At 44.0% G+C, this 13,885-nt stretch overlaps 1 protein-coding gene across 1 annotated transcript in view; it reads left to right on the forward strand.

The window, feature by feature from the left end:
• The first annotated feature begins 2,963 nt into the window (after positions 1-2,963).
• Positions 2,964-13,885, forward strand: part of OTOS (otospiralin) — a 28,591-nt gene continuing 17,669 nt past the window's right edge. The window contains exons 1-3 of the mRNA XM_085633397.1: positions 2,964-3,058; positions 4,225-4,287; positions 4,964-4,990. Of these exons, the coding sequence (XP_085489523.1) occupies positions 4,230-4,287; positions 4,964-4,990 (85 nt within the window). The 5' untranslated portion in view covers positions 2,964-3,058; positions 4,225-4,229. The remainder of the gene's footprint in view (positions 3,059-4,224; positions 4,288-4,963; positions 4,991-13,885) is intronic.

Consider the following 13,885-nt stretch of genomic DNA (forward strand, 5'->3'; position numbering starts at 1 on the left):
TAAATGTGTTGTATATTTGTAATACCACTTTCGATAATGGAAAAGCAACACTTTTGTAGCAAACCCAGTAAAGGACCCTATTTTGTATTGTCTCTTTTCATTGTTTATAAGGTCTTGCCGACACAGCGCCTGCAGCTTACATGTAAACCATTGTTTACAGTTGAGTGGGCTTACAACCAGCCCACAGCATACCTTCAGTTGTTTTCATTGGCAGTCTCATTTGGAACCTTTCTATTAATTAGCTCCAGTAGGCTTCTCTTCCTTTGTTGTGTTAGCTCCTCCCTGGAGCATGGACCAAGTATGTGTTCTTCCTCAACTTTGTTCTTCCACGTATTTTTTGCAACGCATTATTATTTTTTTATTTGATAAGCATTCTGGTATTTTTCCTGGACATGTAATGTGGTTTCCTACTTTTAACTCACGCATATAGATTCTTATTTATGTTGCTTTCATTCTATCTGTAGAATCTGTTGGCATTTTAGTTACTTACACTAACAACTTTACTGCTATATTCCATTATACTCTAAGCTACTCCAGTCTTCGCTACTCCACTCCACTCTACACCACTCCACCTGACTGTACTCTACACCACTCTATGCCACTCCACTCTACCTTAAGCCACTCCAATCTACTCTACGCCACTCCACCCTACCCCACTTTAGTCTTTGCCACTCCATGCCACTCCACTCTACTTTATGCAACTCCACTCTACTTTACATCACTCCTCTCTATGACACTACACACCATTCTACTCCACTCTACTCTGTGCCACTCCACTCCACACAATGCCACTCGACTTTACACATCTATACTCTATGTCACTCTACTCTATGCCACTCTACACCCCTCAACTCCTCTCTATGCCACTCTATTCTAAGCCACTGCATGCCGCTCTACTCTACACCTCTCTACTTCACTTCACTCGACTTTGCTTTATGTCACTCTACTCTACCCCACTTTACTCTATGCCACTTCACTCTACTCTATGCCACTCTATGACACTCTACTTTATTCCACTCCACTCCATGCTGCTATATTCCACTCCACTCTACTCTACACTACTTTGCTCCACTCCACTCTTTGCCACCCTATTCTATGCCACTTTACTCTATGTGACTGTATAATAAGATACTCCACTTTGACACTCCATCCCACTTCACTCTGCGCAACCCCACTCTAATCCATGCCACTCCACTCTATGCAACACCACACCATTCTACTTTACGCCACCACACCCCTCTCCCCTCTACTCCACTCTACGCCACAACATGCCACTCCAATGATAATTAATAAGAAACCACTTTTGTAGCAAACCCAATGAAGGGCCCTATTATGTAGTATCTCTCATGATTGTTCATTAGTTCTCGCCTACACAGTGCATGTGCTGTACTGCGAGATGTATTATTTACAACGCAGTGGGCTTACAACAGCATACCATCAGTTGTTTTCATTGTATTGTATTGTAATTGCATTTATATAGCAATTACTACCCCTGACGAGGCGTCAAAGTGCTTTTTCAGCAAGTAGCACGCTACTCCCGAACCAATAAAGGATTAGTGGTGAATTAGTATAGTGAAATATGAAAGTAATTTGAGTGGTGGATGTGTTAGTCTGTCATTTGGATTGAGAAGGATAGTGGAGGGATAGAAGAGGGAAAAAGGTTTGCATTTATATAGCACTTGCTACCCCTGATGGGGTTCTGAAGCACTTTTACGGCGAGCAGCCAGTACTCTGGAACCTGTAAAGGATTAGAGGTGAATTAGTATAGTTCTTGCCTACACAGTGCATGTCCTGTACTGCGATATGTATTATTTACAATGCAGTGGGCTTACAACAGCATACAATCAGTTGTTTTCATTGTCACGCTCATTTGCTGTATTTCTATTGCTTAGTTGCTTAGTTGCTATAGGCTTCCATTCCTGCCACTCTACTGTACACCACGCCACTCTACCCACTCCACTCTAAGCCACTCCACTCCACACCACTGTACTCTACGCTACTCCATGCCACCCTGTGCCACTCCACTCTACACCGCTCTCCTCTATGCCACTCTACTATGTACAACATGCTAAAAGACATTGGCAAACTCAATAGCTCTCACATATGCAAGACCTATTGGCTTTGCCAATGCTTGTTTTTAGATAGCAAACCATGGTGCCCAGTCAAAAACATAGTTGCATGGCATGGAATAATATATGGCTTGCACACACCATAAGCCTCCTTGGAACAATTGCTGGCCTACACAAGGGCACAGCTTCACCTGCAGACAGAGAGGGAGAAACATGTTTCTGAAAAAAAGTGTAAGTGCCCAATGCTTTTCTTAGGAGCCCGTCACAACCCATGCTCCTTTTTACCATCCTACACTTCTTGTCTCTTTGTCTCAATCATGCAGGTCCACCTTCATACCAGCTTTTTCCCTTTGTTCTAGTTTCTCTATCTTTTTGTTTCTCCCTTTTCTGTTTTCCACTCTCTTGTTCTGGGTCGAAGTGTGATGATGATGACAAGTAAGTCCCAGCCTCCAAAAATGAGCGCTGGGGCACTGCTGCACACCGACTTGAAATCACCGGCACAAATTAAGCACTGGCACAAGATTTATTGAACTGCCATAAGAGGATGGCGTTGTTTTTGCTTTTCTTCTGCTAATTATTTATGTACACAGGCGCGGGCCATCGAGAATCAATTAAAAAAGAAGGAAGTGCCAAGTACTAATTAGTTAACAAAATTAAAAATATATATCTCCCAAAGGTTTACTTATTTATGTCCGTTTAAATATAGTGGTGTACTCTTGTTTGTTATTTATTTTTTGTACTGCACCCAGTAATAAGTATCTACATTTATGGTTAATTCGTTTGCTATGGAAGGGACAGAAAGAAAAAAGTGTCCGTTTGGGAATTACGCCTGATTGGTTAGTTGCCCAAGATGTGCACCCTTCCTGAGCCCACGCCCCCTGTACACATTCCAGATGTCAGAAGTGAACAGAAGTCCATTGAATCCCATCTGCTGGAAGAGAGCGAGACACCGAACCTTGCTGCTGCGGGCGCTCACCGAAGAAGAGAAGGTAAACTGCCAATGTACTGTTACTTAAAACTCGGTATTTTGAATTTACAGACTGTAACAGATGTTTGATACTGTAATATGAAAGAATAAAAATAAGACTGATAAAAAAAACTGTTGTAAAGTATTTCAGGCCAGGGTGTTTGACACCAATGCTTCCCATTTTAGAGGAACGTTCTGGGAATGACTGTCGGGCACTGAGGCCCTGATACAAAAGGTATATCAGAATGGTCGATTGTTATACAGCATATAGTGCAGGGGACACCTAGGTTTAGAAACCGCCATTTTGGCAGTTAACTGAATTGGAGCTCCGAGGGTTGAAGTGTGTTGTCCAAGATCACACAACTCGTTTATGAAAAAAAAGCGAAGATATCAAGTCACGTTTTTCTAGGTCCAAAGGGCAATCCAAAAATTGGCGACACGTCACATCTTTTATTTTTAGCAAGAGTCGGTCGATCTGCATGTCTGAATTGCATATTTCGGGTCATAGCTAATTTATTTTCACTTTGGTGGATGGAAACTAATAAAGATTCAAAGTGTTTTTCTCTATTTATAACCAAAAATAAATTGTCCACTGGTGCAACTTATAACGAACGCCGAGTTAGATGACTGCATGGTTACTTCAGATATTTGTCTAAATTGTTTCCAGTGTAGCATGTTCTCCTAATAGCTTCCTCATATGAGTTTATAAAATGGCTTATTTTATACTGGTGCTTCGTTCTTGTACAGGTAACGTCGAATTATTATTTCCGTTACTCGAAAGAAGTCATTCTATCAAACACAGAAAGGAGGTTTTTTTACAAGCCCCTTGCGCCACTTGTACGTCATTTTTTCCCATGTTAAAAGTGACGCAGCGGAGGCGCCAGGGGCTTGTAAATAAGCCCCCGAGTTTCAAACCTGCAGACTGTATACAGAGGTCCGCGTAGAGCCATTAACCCATGGAGACATTTCCCACCTCGCGCTGGTGATTTGGCGGGAGGCACCAAAGCCGTACAACTAAGAAACCAGGGTTAACAGACAGAGGGTGGGTTGACATTTTCACACTTATAAAATATATGCACCAGTTCTAACTTTGTTTGCAGGAGTGGTGGGAAGAGGGTAGAGAGATTCCTTGCCCTTCCGATACCGCAGAGTTGCGTTTATTTTACTTTTTTCTGTCTCCCTCCGCAGGAAGTATGAAGTTCATCTTTGCTGGCCTGTTTTGCTGCTGCGTGCTACTGAATGCTTTAATTGGTAAGTGTGTTTCAATGTGGCCGTCTGGAATTTTTTCCACATAGTGTTTGCCAACCCTCGCTTGAACCCTTCCTAAGCACAGACACATTTATGGCAGATAAAGTAACTACATTTCAGGAAGGAAAATGGCATTACAGACTTTAAAACACCTGGGCTCACACAAACACCGACCTCTTCAGGAGGAGCGTTTTTTTTGTTTTTTGGGGGAGTTTTATACAGCGCCAACTAGACCCGAAGGTATCAGAACGCTTTAAATGAGTACCAGTTGCGTTACAGACGGACACATTCATGTTTTTTCCACCGAACAACCTATCAAAGCAACTTGCCCAGGATCACACAACTTGGTCTAGTAGGCCTTCAGATTCAACTAAATCATTAGACTATAACTCCAATTAGGCTTCCGATATTATTTTAAGGTGCCAGGTTTCTGTACACACATTGTGCGCTGTCTGTGCTGTCTACCAGCAGAGCGCCTATCAGTCATCGTGGCAGCAGGGCACAGAAGCGTGCTGTGGGACTGCACAGAGCTTCCTTTATGCTGCTGCGCCGCATAAGCCCTTCTCTCATCCGTAGAGCGGACCTGCTGTCCTCTGACACCTTGAGAAAACATTATTTCCACCATGCAGCTCTTTGGCTCCAAGACAGACTTTCACAGTGACTTTTCTTCTCTTTGCAGAGTCCAGGCCTGTCCACGAAGATGACGGTAAGGAGTTCGTTTACAAATATTTGTAGAAGTGAAATCCACCCCTTTGCATCAAATGCTGGCGCTCTACGCATAATTCCTCATATTTGGATGTTCAAAAAATCATAATTCAAAATAAATTAGCGTACTAAATTTATTGGGCTGCTCTTCACGATGGAGCTGTGGCCCAAAGATTCCTCACTCTCCTCCATGTTACTTTGATGAGCAAAATGGGGTCTGCGCAAAAATTACCTATGAAGCCATGCGCCAGTGCAAAATGGCGGCACCTTTGCACTATGGCAGCTGCTAAGGGACACCAGTAGTAGGTCGGTCCAGACGCCACTGTAAAAATGCACTGCTATAAACGCAATATGTGTATTTCTGAAATGTCAGTGCAAAGTGCATTGGCACCAGAGCAAACTTTATAATCCTGTAATGTCGGTGCAAACTCCTCCAAGACTATTGCAATCCATGAAATATTAAAATGTCACGGCAGTATAGCATAACCATGTATGCAATGTAGGTAATCCGGAAAGGTTCTTGCAAAATTTACTGGCACTGTGCGATCTATATAATCTCAATCTAAAAACCCTATCATATGCAAGCATAGGCAAAGCCAATAGGTCTCACCTATTCAAGAACTACTGACTTTGACAATGTGTTTTAGCCATGTTGTATACCAGTGTGGCTGCTGTTCAGCATGGCTAAAAGTTATTGGCATGGAGTGGGTGGGGTGGGGTGGGATATATTGGGGCAGATTGACGTGGAGTGGGGCAGATTGAAGTGGGATAGATTATGTGGATTATGGCAGGCGTGGCTGGCATAGGTAAGAGTGGTGGGCGGGGTGGGGGGAGGGCAGTCGACAGATGATGGGCTAGGTAAAATAATTTTTTTTTTTTTTAAACTACTACTAACCTTGCGCTCGCTGCATCGCCGAGTCTGCGATGCGGCGAGCGCAAGGTAAGTGGTTTTATTTATTTTTTTAATTAAATTTTACCTATCCCATCATCTGTCGACTCCCCCCGACCCGCTCCCACCCCTCCCCACTGCCCCACTGCTCTGACCTGTGCCGGCCACACCTGGATTATGGTAAAATAGATTGGAGTGGGATATATTGCGGTAGATTGGAGTTGAGTGGGGTAGATTGGTGAAGAGTGGAGTGCATTGGATTGGGGTAGATTAGGGTAGTGGGGGATAGATTGGAGTTGGATAGATTGTGTGGATTATAGTAAGGTAGATTGGAGCGGAGTGTAGTACAATGGAGTGGAGTTGGGTAGAGCGGCGTGGGGTAGATTGGGATGGGTAGGCTAGATTGGAGTGGTGTAGATTGGGTTAGCGTGGGGCAGATTGGAGTAGAGTACATTGGAATGGAGAAGATTGGGGCGGAGTAGGGTAGGGTAGATTAAAGTGGATTGGCTTAGACTGGAGTGGGGTAAATTTGAGTGGCATGTGGTAGTATGGAGTGAAGTGGAGTGAGGCAGATTGGGTAGAATAGAATTGAGTGTGGTAGGCTGGCCTAGAGCGGGTAGATTGGATAGATTTGAGTGGGTAGAGTGGGGAGAGTGCAGTGGGGTAGATTGGAGTGGAGTCAAGTGAGGTTGGATAGATTGGAGAGAGTTGAGACTGGAGTTTAGGGAGGTAGATTGGAGTGGGGTGGAGTTGATTGTAGTGGGATGGGGAGGAGTGGGGTAGACTGGGGTAGAGTGGGGTAGATTGGAGTGGAGTAGATTGGATTGGAGTAGATGGGGTAGATTGGAATTGGGTTGATTGGTTTGGGATAGAATGGGGAGGGGTAGATTATTGTAGGTTGATTGGAGTGGGGTGGAGTGGGTTAGATTAGAGTAGAGTGGGATAGGTTAGAATGGAGAGGAGGTAGATAGATTGCACTGGAGTTTGGAGAGAAGTGGGGTAAATTGGAATGGAGTGGGGTCAATTGGACTGGGGTAGATTGGAGTGGAGTCAGTTAGAGTGGAGTGGGTTGGATTGGGGTAATTTGGAGTGGGGTGGATTGGGGTAGATTGGAGTGGAGGATTGGAGTAGGATAGACTGGGGTAGATTGGAGCAGAGTGGGGTATATTTGAGTGGAGAGGGGTAGATTGGGTTGGAGTGAGGTAGATGGAGTGGGGTTGGGTTGATTGGGTTCGAGTGGAGTTGGGTAGATTGTAGGGTATTCGAGTGGGCTAGATTGGGTTAGAGTGGTGTAGATTAAAGTGGGATAGATTGAAGTGGGGTAGATTGGAAGAGTGTGTGGTGGGTAAATTGGGGTGAGTTATATTGGATTGGAAAGAGGTAGATTGGGTTAGAATGGGGTCGATTGAAGTGGGGTGGGGTAGATTGGGGCGGGTTGTAGTGGGGTGGGTAAATTGGGGTGTGGTAGTTTGGAGTGGGGTAGATTGGAGTGCAGTGGGGTAGACTGGGTTGAGTGGAGTGGGGTAGATTCGAATGAAGTAGTTTGAGGTAGTCTGTTTTGAAGTGGGGTGGGGTAGATTGGGGTACATTGGAGTGGAGTGCAATAGATTGGAGTGGGATAGATTGGAGGGGGTAGAGTGGAGTGTGTCGGTAGTGTGGTGTGGAGGGGTGTATCTACTCAAACTGCAACGTCTGCAGAACGCCGCTGTGAGCTTGGTACTAGACATCCCTAAGTTTCAATCAGTTTCTCACAGTTTAGGAACCCTTCATTGGCTCCCGATGAAAAAACGGATCGAGCTTAAATCTCAATGTCAAGCCTTCAAAGCTTTACAGGGTATATGACTGAACTTTCTGAAGATGCGTCTGAAATGGTATGCGCCGGCCAGAAGTCTAAGATCAGCCCATACTAAACTTCTGCAGACACCTAAATGTAAAAAGGCCCGATGGGGTGGCAGAAGCTTCCTGTTAGGGACAGTTAAGATCTGGAACCAGTTTCCCGTTTCAGTAAAGAGCAGCCCATCACTCTGGTCCTTCAGAAAGGCACTGAAAACCTGGCTCTTAAACGACTGAGCTTGATCTTCCTGGTTTCCCACCAAAACTTGGCAAACTACTGTTCCCAGCGCCAAAACGCCCACGAGCATTCGTTGCGCTCTACAAATACACAAATCAAATCATTTTCAATTGAAATAACCATTGCATTTGCATCAAAATACAGTTTTACTGCTCACAAACGATAATGTGTGCAAATGTCATCACCTAGTGCATTGATGTGCTTTGATTATATTCAAATATGTTTTCACCACACTTGAGAAATCCCCCCAAAAAGTGCTTCATTATTACTAAATCTGAAATATTCTGAAACATCACCGCAGGTCATCTTTTTTGTTGTGTGCTAGAAAAACAAAAACATACTACACCTTCTCCTCTTACATGGGCACTCAGCAGGATTGTCACATAAATTCTCTCATTTTGAAGTCAGAGAAATAAATAAAACACCAAGCTTCCTGGAAGAGAGAGCCTGGCATTTCGCCTCTGCCTTTAATGCACAGCAAATGTGACAAGATAACAACAAGATTTAAATGCCTGTTTACAGAAAGCAAATTTGTGAAAGAATACATTAAACAAAGTTTGGGCAACGAAAGGGGCAAACTCAAGCTTGACATCCTAAAGCAAATAAAGCCAGGAAATAGAAAGCCAGAAATTGTGAGTTACAAAGCCAATGGTAAGCAACGAGCAGAATGCATTCCTAGATCAACTTTATGAAAGTCCCCAAGATCTCTTTAGCAAACCAGACAGATGCACTGTCTAGTAGGCTTCGACCTAATAATGGCTCACTACTGTGCCAAATTACATATAAATGTGCTTTCCTCAGTGCAGGTGCAACATTGTGTCTGCAATATGGGGACAGCGCAGCACTAAAAAGTGAAGCAGTAGTTTGAAATGGCCGGTCAATATTTCAGTGCAGAGGAACCCGCAAAATATTGTGTCGAGGGAGTAGAGAAACCCCCACAAGCAGGTGCCACATGACTGCACTTGCCTGTGGGGGAATGTCGGGGAAAATCCTTACACCCCTTTATTTTACCCCTTTAAGGGTGACACTGATTGTGCACCACCGCATTTATGTACTCAACCAGTGCACCTCCTAATGGCCTGTTGCTCGTCCACACACATCTGTAATACAGCAACATCAGTCCCTCCATCCAAGTGAAGGAACGCTTCCTTGGCATCACATGGTCACATAATGTAATCCATATTACAGAAGGGGGACATACAAGTATCTGCGTCTTCTAAAATATCAGAGTGCACCAGAGGTACAAAAAATAGAGGGCAAACACCAGTTGCACCACAGGGGCACATTCTACAATGTGGTATCTGATTCCCAAGTTAAAAGTACAGTTTGGGAACCCTCTACCTGAAGATGAAACAGTGTATAGTGCCTCAACCGTGCTTATTAATTACATAACAGGATACCAGTGTAAGCTACCCTAAGTAGCACATAAACGCAGCCTACTATATGCATGTGAATAAACCAGTACGTTTTTAAATAGGATCAGATTAAACAACAAACACTCGCCTACTGAACTTCACCCTACAAGTTTCCAGTATGGCAGGCAGTCTAAACAAGTAATTCCCTGGATACGCCAAATGGCGCGCAGATAGGTGTAACAATACATCCTTTAAAAACAAGCATTAGCAAAGCCACTCTGGTTTGGGCAAGTTGCTGTGAAGTGTAAATTTGTTTTCATTTTTATTGCAAGCGTATGCTGCAAAAAGAAAACAGGAGAAAAAAGAAAGCATGCCTCGCCTAAACATAGCAGCCACAAGCTTGCTGCAATAATGTTACATTTGCCAACAAAATAACCATAACATATAATTTTAATGGAACAGTGCGAGTGTTTAATACGTGGTGCTTATATTAGATATTTAAATTTTACTGTACATCACAGGAAAATCTGATTTATATTATTATTATTGCGTCTTGTAAAGCGCTCAGCTACCCCACAGGGTTTCCCGGCGCTAAAACACGTAGGATAAGCCAGCCCCCATGTTAAAACAACTAGGTCTTCAGGGGTTTGCAGAACACAGTGAGGAAGGTACAACTTCGTAAAGCTACCAGGAGGTTATTCTATAGCTTCGGGCCTAGGTACACAAAGGAACGGCCTCCCATGCGCACCTGATGGATTCTAGGCACTTTACAGAGAAACTGGTTGCCTGAACAAAGAGCACGCGCAGGCTGGTAGGGCACCACCAGATCTTGAATATATTGTGGACCTTTCCTGGATATGGCCTTGTGCATATAGCACAAGGCTTTGAACCATATTCGCTTATCCAAGGTCAACCAATGAAGCTCATGGAAGGGGTTTGACACCGAAACATACTTCTTTAGGCGATAGAGTAGCCTGGCCAAGGCATTCTGGACAATCAGTAGGCACAAAATAACTGCCTTATCTGGGCCCAGATATAAGATGTTTCCGTAAGGCAATTCATGAGAGAATCAAGGCTTGAACCACTGTTTTCTGGTCTGGTGATGGTATTGCGCTAGTGATCTTTTTGACCCACCTCATCACCACAAAACATGTAAAAACCACCTTGGCTACTTGAGGTTTCATTGATAGCCTCTCATCCAGCCAGAAGTCTAGGTTCTTTATTTTAGATGACAGTTTCGGGAGGGCTGCAAGAACCATGACCTCAGTCTTCTCGCCATTCAGCTTGAGTGCGTTGTTCCCCATCCAGGAAGAAATCCTGCTCAAGCACATGTTTGAAGCTGCATTGCTGTGTCCCTGGGAAGATGACAGCGAGAAGACAATTTGTGTGTCATCTGCATACGTGAACAAAGTTACTCCACAGCTTTCCACCATGTATACTAATGGGCATACATATATGTTGAGGAGCATCAGGTTAAGGTCTGAGCCCTGGTTAACACCAGAGGTGAGGGCACCTCGTCCTGATCTCCCAGTAACTGAGAAGACCTGAAATGAACAGCCATCCAGGCACGACGTCATCCAGACCAAAGCTCTACCATGGAGCCCCAGTGTCATTAGCCTTGCCAGGAGGATGCAATAGGATACAGTGTTGAAAGCCGCGCTGAGATCTTAGAGAATCAGCACAGCTGTATTGCCCTCATCCAGGAGCTGTCTCAGATGTTCAGGAGGTCAGATTAGGTACTGTGTCCTGCCCTAAAACCCAACTGTGAAGGACAGAGAAAGTTTTGATCCTCAAGGTGGTAAGCTGCAAGTTCACGTATTTCTCCAATATTTTGGAGAAGATGGGCAGCATTGACATTGGCCTAAATTGAAATCAGTTGGTGCGGTCAAAGGTGGGCTTTTTTAAAAGTGGTAAGACCATGGCATGCTTCCAAGCCGGTGGGATGAGTCCCTCACATAGGGAGGAGTTGAGCAGTTTGAATACTATTTGAAGAAGGTCCAAGCCCACATGATTGAGTTTTGATGGAGAAAGCAGATAAAGCGGGGATCCCAATTTGATAGACTGCAGTAGAGTCAGAAACTGAAAGATACCAAAGCTTAGATAGTGATGCCATTTTAGGGCAGCAGAAAGAGTCAGTGATGAATTACCTTCTCCTCTTGGGACGTAATCCCAGGTGCTACTTATAGGGCGGGTATTATCACCCTGCTCATCATCCGCATGCACCTTAGCGAGGCGGGGCTGAATATCAGCAACCTTTTTGATGAAGAAGGGTGCCAATTCTTGGTATTGGTTTAGGGACAGCAAAGGTGCCAGAGAGGTTTCGCTAGGGTCCGAGAGATCCTTGACCACATTGAAAAGTGTCTTACACTTAGGACAGTTTTGGGCATTGGAAATTTTATCCAAATAAAATGCCTCCCTGGCTGCCTTGCAACATCTATGATAACATTTCAGAGCTGATTCGTATTCCACATTATGGTCTTCATCATGGGACTTTCTAAACACTCTTTCTAAGCCCTTACATCGTTTTGGCTCTAGGCGAAGGGCTTCACTGAACCATGTGGGGGGGGGGTGGATTCTCCATGAAGACCTCGACGTCATTGGCAAAATTGCCTCTAGAGTTTTTGGGAGCCAATGATCGACTAGGGGTTGATCTTGATCCACGGTCTGTGTCAAGTATGGTACCCTACAACGCAATTATGTGTTCAGCGCAGGAGTGTCTAGTCTCAACCAATTTCTGGATTTGCCCAGGATGGGAGCTGGTCTTTTAGAGGGGGTAGCGTGGTTCATGAAGGAAAATGGCACTGCCAAATGATCCAACCAGGATAGACGCAGAGGTCGGTCTGAAATGAGGTTCGTAATATTGGAAAAACAGGATCAAGGAGATGGCCAGCCTCATGTGTGGGTGCTGAGTTGATAAGCCCTAAATGCAACACACTCAAATCCTCTATGATGGTCCTTACCAAGTTACATTTTGGAGCCTCAAGATGGATATTGAAATCCCCTAAGAGTGTGAAATTAGCACGCTTCAACATATAAGGGTCATGGAGGTCGGGAACTGCTGAGCAACAGTCTGCCGCATATTCCAGGGGGGGCGGTAAATCAAGGTCCCTGATACTGTGAGTTTGTGGGTGAGATATAATGAAAAAAAAGCTTCACAGTCAGGGATGGATAGTTCCTGGATTTTGCATTGGTATTTGTACATAAAGATTATTGCGATCCTCCCTCCTGTCCTCCCCTGCCGATCCTTTCGTATGATGGCATAGTTGGAAGGTAATGCGGCGATCACGTCTGCTGAAGATGCTTCATGCAGCCAAGCTTCAGTTAGAAACAAGGCTTCTAGATTATTATCCAACAGAAAGCTATGCGCTGTTGGTGCTTAGGGAGGGATCAGAGTTAATGTTAATAATGGGGAAGTCGCTCACTGACAGCCTGTGAGAGGTGCTTGCTTTATTACTAAGGAAGTTGGAAATGCCAATGCTGGTGCAAATACAATTTAATATTTGATTTGGACACAGGGATGACTAGAAGAGGGTAAAGAATGGAAATAAAAAAAGCACTGTGAAAGTTTCATACTGGCCAACCCATCTTGATACTGTAGAATACTTCTTTTTAGTGAGATGCGCACATTTAATCAGGCGAATGCAATCACTCACAGTGCAAGGGAGCCAATGGCTGAAGTGGGCTCGCCTTTTGATCCATGATGCATGCCGTAGTGGGCTGAAGCAAAATGACTAGAAGAGGGTAAATAATGGAAATAAAAAAAGCACTGTGAAAGTTTTATACTGGCCAACCCATCGTGATACTGTAGAATACTTCTTTTTAGGGAGATGCGCACATTTAATCAGGCGAATGCAATCACTCACAGTGCAAGGGAGCCAATGGCTGAAGTGGGCTCGCCTTTTGATCCATGATGCATGCCGTAGTGGGCTGAAGCAAAATGACTAGAAGAGGGTAAAGAATGGAAATAAAAAAAGCACTGTGAAAGTTTCATACTGGCCAACCCATCTTGATACTGTAGAATACTTCTTTTTAGGGAGATGCGCACATTTAATCAGGCGAATGCAATCACTCACAGTGCAAGGGAGCCAATGGCTGAAGTGGGCTCGCCTTTTTGATCCATGATGCATGCCGTAGTGGGCTGAAGCAAAATGTGAATAACTGTTGAACAAACTTATGGATGAAAAGTGGTATCAAAGACCTTCATGTATGTATATCTGCATATATTTTATTTATGAGTTTTTGTATTTTGTGAGGCTGGTGACACAACTGAAGCTGTCTCTAAATAGACCTAAAATGTGTTGCCTAGTAAATCTGTCGAAACACATAGAAATACCACAAACATCAGTCAACATTTCCTGCACTACTTCCTATACTATCTGCTATCCAATACAAAAGTCAAATGCAACAAAATACTTTACTATAGCCATCCATTCTCTACAAATCCAGGAGAAACAAAAAACAGTACCCACTAAGGAGACAGCTGCATCACAAACAAAAGGAATATATTAGACAAAAGTTCACACATGATTCCAGAACAGACCAGAGGAACCACACAGCCAACAACACACCAATAACTATGAG

The sequence above is a fragment of the Triturus cristatus genome, chromosome 11, assembly GCF_964204655.1.
Source record: "Triturus cristatus chromosome 11, aTriCri1.1, whole genome shotgun sequence".
NCBI lineage: Eukaryota > Metazoa > Chordata > Amphibia > Caudata > Salamandridae > Triturus > Triturus cristatus.